The sequence below is a fragment of the Salvia splendens genome, chromosome 13, assembly GCF_004379255.2.
Source record: "Salvia splendens isolate huo1 chromosome 13, SspV2, whole genome shotgun sequence".
Lineage (NCBI taxonomy): Eukaryota > Viridiplantae > Streptophyta > Magnoliopsida > Lamiales > Lamiaceae > Salvia > Salvia splendens.
This window is the reverse complement of record NC_056044.1, coordinates 7,144,796-7,153,691: the sequence shown is the minus strand read 5'-3', so window position 1 is coordinate 7,153,691 and position 8,896 is coordinate 7,144,796. Positions and strand designations below refer to the sequence as shown.

The following is an 8,896-nucleotide window of genomic DNA, read 5'->3' as shown; positions in this document are numbered from 1 at the left end:
CATGGAAAATATATTCTAATTATACTAATATCCTTTGTATTTGATTTTCCATAATATTTAATTGATTTCTTTATTCCAACAGGTATTATATTTATTTATTAATGCATTTTCTACTATTATTTTATTTTTAAAAAATAATTTACCTTTCCATATACCTTTTTTCTTTTAGAATGTGTTACTTTTTAGAATGGTATATTTCATTTTAGAATGTGTTACTTTTTAGAATGGTATATTTCATCTTTTAAAAAGGTAAATACTTAATATACATTTTCTATATACCTTATCCACCTCGAGAAGCTCTTACCGAAATTGGTATGCAAGATAATCAGCAAACTGTAATCAGTCTACTATCTCAGTTAATGTAATGTAAAGTTCTATAAATACCAGTTTACAATGTTCTGTGAAAAATTGACGGTTAAGTAGATTTGCATAAATCAGTGGAAGATAGAAGCAAAGAAAAGTCCTCAATCAGAATGACAAAAAATCTATCATCATCAACATGAAATGCAGTCACTATCACCACAGTGATTTTGTTGAAGAAATGCAGAATTTTGTTGAAGAAATGGTGATTTTGAGGCGGCGGAGGGATCAAGTAGAAGATTATTCTCAATTTATTATTGGGCCACATTTGATTAACATATTGGGTTCAATTTTCATACATGTTGTAAATGGGCTGAGAAATTTTTTAGATTTTAACATCTTTTTAGTTAAACAGATGCCTTTTTATTTATCTTCTCACCAATGAAAGGATGTTTGTGGAGTGTATTTTGTCAGTCTCTAATGCATATTTTCAATCGTACTAATGTAATAATTGGGTGGAAGAAAACTTATTGTAAACATATGATCCATGCTTCAATGGGCTTTTAGTTATTATTAGACACATCTACCATTTTTAAACACATAGTAATAAATATAGATAAAGTGAATATATGAATTTATTAGATAATACATTATAATTAACTTGATTCGAAATCTGACACCTCATCCTACGTATGTTTATTTTTATTCAAATTTTGGTGTGAATATCAGAGGATTGACATAATAATGTGGTATGTAAACAATACTAAAACAATTTAGATATTTTTTATGCAATGGAGATGGTATAATTTGAAAGTATTTTTTTTCAAGTGTAAAATTATATTAACCACAACGCATAAACTAATAGTATATCCGAATAGATAATATATCTATAAATATAGCGTGGAGTATAAAATATAAAAAGGAACAAATTTCAAATATGCTTAATTCAAGGCAATATAATTAAATACACTAAAGTGAAACTAATGATGATATGATGTCATAAGACTCATAAGTATAAATTAAATAAAACTAAAGTGAACTAATTAACTCGCTATTATCTAATACCCACCCGTTTAAGTACATACATAAAAATTTCAAAGTTAGTTTCATCACAATAATAAATTACGATAATATAAAATTTGAAAAATCCTTAAAACATGTTTTTATATCTATACTAAAGTGTTAGAATATACTCCCTGCATCCCATAAACAACACATTTTTCTTTTTTGGATATTTTACTATAATTAACACATTTTCTTAAATAAAAATATCATTATCTTCACTATATTCTATGTCTTACTTTATTTCTTATTCACTCAACTCACCAAATAAAAATGTATAAAATCTCGTGGCCGAATAAGAAATGCTTCACTTAGAGTGGAACGATAGAATTACATTTCTTTTTTTATAAAGTGTGTATAATGATATTATTTCTTATTTCTGTTTTATTAATTTAAATTTGTATTCAGTAAGTGAAAATCATATGATCTGTGCATATTAGTGACGATACTAGTTTGGTAAAACACTTCACCTCTAACAAGTAAATAGGGTGTTTGAGTCATCATGAGAATAGATGTAGATCTATTATTAATCATCCTTGGTAAAAATATTCCCTTCGTCCCATTACATGTTATCCATACTTTCTTTTACCACGACGGCTCTGCCCTGCATGCCGCTTCTTGGCGATATGTCTAAACAATGAGTATCAGATTAGTTCGGTGAAATGTGTGTATGATTAGTGACAGAGCGTTTATATTTAGTTGATTGATACACAATGAAATCCCAGAGATCAAATATAACACTAATAACAAACTAACAAATATAGACAATATTGCTGAATGAAATCAAGTGAAGTACACAAATACATTATCAGTGGCTGGTCCTGAATGCTCGAACCCAGTCGGCCGTCTGTGTGAAGAAATGAGACATTTCTACACAACAAACCTTACTAGCTAAGGGTGAGTGAGCAATTATTACAACAGTTAAATAAATGTAGGTTATTAATGTACAAGCTAATTTTTATAGTACAGTTGCACATATACAAGGGATCACCAGAATCCTTCTTTTGCCATTTTCAGGAAGTTGCATAGTGTTATCTTAGGGAGCTCTGACGACGCCGACTGCTTTTTCTTTATCTTGGTAGTCTTTGTAGGCGCACCGCCTTTTGACTGGGCAACCGTGGTCGAGACAAGGTTGTAAAACTGCATGAAAGCATTTGTGTCAGGTATCTGAAATCTGCAGTATCAAATTGGAAGCAAAATGTGCAATTTCTACACAATACACGACGAGACTCTCTATCTTATTTAGCTTAAGACAATTTGTCGAAATGTCATGCTCGCAGACAAGTATGTGAGCCTTGGTTATCCATTGGAAACCACAGAGAAGGGGAATCAAGCCGCGCAAACGAGATACTGTGGGAGAAAATACCTCACAAACACCATGCAGCAGTAACCGGTGGAAAGGATCTTGAACGTGCATGACTAGAACATCTTTGTTCCCGCTGTCTTTGACAAACAAACGTATGCATTCCTGAAACAACATATTTCGGTGTTGCCATGGGAAACATGTCAGAAATCACGAGCACGAAACGGAATAAGAGGATGTATACAATGGTCATATAAAATACTACCGCCAATAAATTATGAGAAGATAATGTCATCAATGCAGTCACCAAATAGCACGAGGGATGGAGATTGAAAAGTCCAGGCATGCAATTAGAAAAGGAGAGAACATTACATTTCATAAAACAAATATTTACCTCGTATCCACTGACCAAGTCCGTAAGATAACAACGACGAAGTGCCTCCCTAGTCCTACCATCTACACGGTGCCAGGCAGTCAGTACAGCAACTTTGTCAGCATCTTGACGATCTCTCCGCTTTGATGACGAATTTTCAATCGATTCCATGATAGATGCCTAGAAGAAAGGAAAAACAAGAATGAATTGGAGGCATGTCGCAGAGAAATTCACCAGTCACCACACCCTTCAACACACAAGAACAGAAGCGAGCGAGCGGAGAGAATGAGAGAGAAAGAGAGGCAGAGAGAAAACTCTCCACTTCTCCCTCTCAATGTCAAAAAGATATTCAAGTATATGGATTCCACATTTCCTAAAAAAGGGAAGTAATGCATCATAGAGATCATGGTAAAAATGGCAAAATATTTGCTTTGCGTGTAAAATCCTCGCTAAGAAAGGCTCTGTTGTGACTCTATCTGCACACACATAATCAGTAAATTCCTAGAAGAAAGCGTTGCAAAAGAGAAAATAATTTTATAGAAATACTAGTTGTTACTATTTGGTAATCTGAAATCTGAATATGTAATGACCAGGTTATCTCTGTCCTGATGACTAGAAGACTAGTTTGAATTTTGTGTCATAATACATCAATAACAAAACGAAAAAAATTGAACCCTGCTCCACTCTCTGATCCAAAAATTGGTTAAGTCCTAACTCAACTCAAAATTAATAAGCCAATGAAAGCAGTGTCAGGACTTCACAGAAAAAAATTGACACGCAGTAAAATCAAGGCTGACGGATACTTTCTTACAATCTGACAAGCATGTAGATAATCCATGGGGTAGATAATCCATGGGGTCAAATTATTTTAAATCTAGAGTAATGAGCTACTGATATCAAAATTTCGTCCATTCTTGCAATATAAATGACACGCCCAATTCACAAGTAATGAACATGTAAGAACCTCCTTATCCATGTCTATGTTTCTGAAGCTATCCCACTCCCCCACTTTTGTCATGCAAAATGCCGAAGGAGGCCCTTCCTCACCTGAACAACAGATTTGCAGAATATCAGACTTATATGTAGAGATCCAAGATGCTCGGGTATTCAGTTGTTCAAGGCACACCGAGCACGCATAAAGGAAGCACCAATTGGCGAACAGAAATGACTTATACGATTAATCTTGTGATATACATCTCATGTCATCGTCACGAACTCCATTCTTAAACCATTATTGCATTCTTCACAATAACTTACATACTTACCCCATGGTGGCGGGGCAAACAATCCTCTAATTTCCTCAGCATTCAAGCGAGGAACGAGCTCCATTAACAAGCGATCATTTAACCATCTGCGAGATCTCCGGTTCCTAACCTTCAAAACACAAAGTAGCTTCTCATCTACTAGCTCTTGCAAAGTGAGATTTGAAATAAGTATCAAGTTAGAGTTGCCATATTTGCAAATTGCAATGATCTTTCCCTTCATGAAGTTTCACTTTAATATCTTATCAGATTCTTTTCATTTTCAGTATGAATTTAACCAACTTTTATTAAATTAACAAATCTCAATACTGTTCAATTTATTTCAATCTCATAACTCCAGCTATAGTTCAATAACCTAACTTCTATATTCAGATTAAGTAACAAAGATCGAGGAATTACCATAGAGGAAGCATAAATTGCAGTTGACCATAAACAAATAAATGAACAGTGTCAGAAAATTTACATTTCCAGCCAAGCTCTCAAGATACTCAATCTTCTTCTCGATTTCCACACCTCGAGGTCTCACATTTTCATCTGCCGCCATATTGAGCACAGATTTTACCGTCATTCCGAATACTCATAATAGAAAAACTTGAAGTGACAAAATAAGATATAAATGAATACGAATAAGAATAAATCGCCTAAAATCGATCCAATAAAAAAATGCAAAAAGCAAAAATCGAACCTTTGGGAAAGAGGGAAGAGTACATAAGAACGTCCTGCTCCGTCTGCAAAATTTGAGGGGTCGCCATGATTGCTTTTCGATCTTTCTCCAGAGGGAATTCTTAATTGTGGAGGATTGGAGTTGTTGGAAGAGGGATTGTGTAAATTTGCTTAATGTCTGGAATTCGATATTTTGAAGGCGATTTGGAATATGCTTTTATCAGTTTATGCTAAAAAACGCATATAATTTTTGACTTTTTTTCCCCTTATATCTTATTCAATGACATCAATTATCCAAAAATGGTTTTGAGTGTGGAGCACGAATGTGCTTGCTCGTCTCTCTTTAACTATACTGCATCTTATTTACCTCTCATTTTTCAACATAAGGTGGCCGTCAAAATTTAACTTTTGTTGTGTATTCATAAATTATAAATTAATTTTAGACATTTGAGAGATATATTTAGGTTTGAGGTACAAGTTCCGTGCGTTTAATTCAAACATAAGAAGAAAAAACTTAAAAGAAATGAAATGTAAATTCCAAAGTAAATAAGGCAAAAATGTCATCATAGCTCATACATACTACATGCTTCTTCTTTATTCACCGAAAGTCGAGATGTCAATCTGGTTAGCCCAGCGGGTTTGAATCAACCCTATTCGTATGCGGTTCAATCAGGTACGGACTAATCGGATTGTGAATTTTTTTGGATAATAAAAGTTCATCCATAACCCTAAAAGCTCGGGTTTCGAATTAGCCTAACGGGTTAATCAGATTGCTACTAATAAAATTAGCATACAATCAATCCAATAAATAATGATGAAAATTAGTTATATTTATAAAATGTAAAACATTTAATTACGATAAATTTGAGATATATGCTTAAAGTTAAACTCAATACATAAACATGATCAAACACTAATATTTGAGATTTGTGCAAAATGAAACATAAACATATGAGAAATTTTAAAGTATGCTTTAGAATTTAAATATTTTTTTAGTAAATTTGAAGTTTCTATTTTAAGATTTGTGCAAAATGAAACATAAACATATGAGAAATTTTAAAGTATGCTTTAGAATTTAAATATTTTTTTAGTAAATTTGAAGTTTCTATTTTATTTATTTATTATTATATTAATAAAAAATTAATATATAGTTTTAAAATTTAATATAAAATTGAAAGTTAAATTTTAAGTATAAATTTTATCGGGTTTTCGAATCTGACCATAACGAGTTGAGGGTTATTCATGTGCTGGTTAATCGGGTTGTACTTTTGTTAGGCTAGAAATTTCTAATCCTAATCTTATAAATTTTGCTCGGCATTTCAGACCAGCTCACGAGTTGCGGACTGTACTGACATCCATAACTGAGAGTATATTTTAGGTGGACATATCACATATGTATAGTATTTATTTCAATCGAACATATAAAGTTTTAATATACATAAGTTGAGATATTAGTAGTCGATTCCAAGTTCAAATTGTGAATAACGGTGAATATTTCACTCGATAAAGTTAGATAATAATGCCATATTGCCATAATATAATTTGCTGCGGCCCATGACTAGTGTTGCCCACGGTTCAAAAACCGGCGGTTCCGGTTTTGTCGAAGGTGGAACCGGAACCGAACCGTGAGGCTATTTCACGTTCCGGTTTCGGTTCGAAAACCGGCGGTTCCGGTTCCGGTTGGGAACCGCCGGTTTTTCCGGCGGTTTAGGCGGTTCCGGTTCGGAACCGGCGGTTTCGCGATCGTTTTTTTTTTTTTTTTAATTTAAAATTTGGATTTATATAACAAATTGGAACAAGACAATGTATAATTCAAATAGAAATACGGCGAATAAGGAGAAAATGATATCAATTTTATTGAGTTTGAGTTGTAACGGACAACGATACATTACAAATTACAATACATAAACATAATACATCTACAAGACTACAACTACAAGTATACAAGTATACAACATACAACAATGTAATATAATTTACATTGAAAAAACATGAAATGGGGGAAGAAAAAAAAATTGAAAAGGGCTTGAGCTCAACTTAAACTTTCAAAGTTAAACTTTTCAAATTTAAGTTGAGTTGCATACGTATCCACAATTTTATTGAGGAATCAAAGCCCACGTAGTTCTCTTACCTTGCTTACCTATTTGGTCGGCCGTGCTCGCCGTTCACCGCCCCCCGTCATTGCTATTGTTGAGTGCTCTCGCTTCTGACCTCGTCATCGCCATCGGAGGAAAATTCTTCACCATCACTCTCTACACGGAAGTCGAAATCCGGCTCTTGTGCTCTCATGTCCGCCTTTGCCCAATCATCAAGTAGCATAGTGGCTTCCATGTTCTTGGCGGAGAGATTGCTCCTTTTATCGTCTAGGACACAACCGCCGACACTAAAAGCTTGCTCAACGGCGACGGTGGAAGCGGGAACGGCGAAAATCTCCTTAGCCATGATGGATAGTATCGGAAACTCTTTGTCATGTGTTCCCCACCAATTAAGGACGTCAATTTGTTGCGTAGGAGGACCTGCATCTTGAAAAATAGAGCGCGATTCCAAATATATATCTAACTCACTAGTCGCTCTAGTCTTATTGGTTGTAGTACCGTATAGATCTTGCAATGCAATTGTGATACTACGTCTGGATCAATCATGACATTGCTAAACTCACCGCCACCAAAATCAAATGTGGAAGGACTAGGAGGAGCACGTACCTGGTGAGTGGTGTTGTAGCGCATTTCATATTCCGCATAGAGAGCACGAAGTGCACTATCTAACCTTAGTTTGATTTCATCAACATTCGGAATACTTAGTTCGAAGCATTCTCCTCTTGTCAAGCCCATTTCGCGGAGTTGAGAAAAATCCAAATCGTGCAAACAACCATAGTACATGTCTAAAATTTTATAAACACCATGCAACTTCCACTTTGGATCCAAGCATTTTGCAATCAAAAACACATTTGGAATACGTGAAAAATATTTTAACCACTTTTCAACCATATAAAACAAAATTGCCCTCAACTCAATGAATTGAGTATTTTTCACACAAGTTTTAAAACCAATTGCCACATACATGCAATGCTCCAAAACGCGCACAGAAGTAGGATAATAAACACCGGATAACTCAACAGTGGCATTTTTGAAAGCACGGAATAATCGAAATAAATCCATGCTGTGGTCCCAACAAGCGGGTATCAAAATCAAATCAGAAGGAACATGAGGACAACTTCTAAAAAAATCACATAAATACTCAATGTGGTTCAAAGTCGACTCCAACATATCATATGTCGAGTTCCAACGAGTTGAAACATCCAAACGAAAGTTGGTGTACCTGCATTGCTTACTATGACAATATCTCTTCCAAGCTCTACCAATAGGAGCTTTGTTATGAATCAACTTCACAGCAGTTCTAATAGGATCAACATACTTTTGCCACAAATCGATCGCATCTTGAACACACAAATTCAAAATATGGGCAATACATCGCACATGAAAATATTTGCCATCGATAACAGGAGAACATGCACTGATTAGTTCATCTATGCTAGCAGTGTTAGCGCTAGCATTGTCAAAACCAATGGAAAAAATTTTATTGATCAATTGAAATTCATTCAAAACTTGAATGATCAATTGAGCAATTGCTTGTGCAGTGTGTGGTGCGGGAAATTCCCGAAATGCAATCAAACGTTTGTTTAAAGTCCAACTGTGATCAACGAAATGCACAGTGATGCCCATATACGAATTTTTACAAAAACAATCAGTCCACACATCAGAGCAAATAGAAACTTTATGCCCTAAGTTAATAATAAACGTACCTAATTGTGCCTTCTTTTCCATGCATTGTCGAACAACGGCTCGAGTCATTGAAGTTCGATTCAATTTTTTTGCGGCGGCATTATAAACTTGCCGCATACTCAACTCAAAAGCATCGTTATCAAAAGCATTG

General features: G+C 34.5%; 1 protein-coding gene across 3 annotated transcripts; it reads right to left on the bottom strand.

Moving 5' to 3' along the window:
- Nucleotides 1–2,106: 2,106 nt before the first annotated feature.
- On the bottom strand, nt 2,107–5,226 carry LOC121759901. Of its 3 annotated transcripts, XM_042155471.1 has the most exons (7): nt 4,986–5,226; nt 4,764–4,834; nt 4,304–4,412; nt 4,003–4,085; nt 3,060–3,218; nt 2,729–2,830; nt 2,107–2,502 (listed from the first exon to the last, which is right to left on the bottom strand). In XM_042155471.1, exons 1-7 carry the CDS (start codon nt 5,050–5,052, stop codon nt 2,350–2,352), a joined length of 744 nt encoding a protein of 247 aa, XP_042011405.1. In that variant the 5' UTR covers nt 5,053–5,226; the 3' UTR covers nt 2,107–2,349. The 3 variants fall into 3 exon arrangements, with proteins under 3 accessions (XP_042011405.1, XP_042011407.1, XP_042011406.1); XM_042155473.1 differs by lacking the exon at nt 4,986–5,226 and having other exon boundaries at nt 4,304–4,407; XM_042155472.1 differs by lacking the exons at nt 4,764–4,834; nt 4,986–5,226 and adding an exon at nt 4,700–4,728 and having other exon boundaries at nt 4,304–4,407.
- Between the last annotated feature and the right edge of the window lie 3,670 nt (nt 5,227–8,896).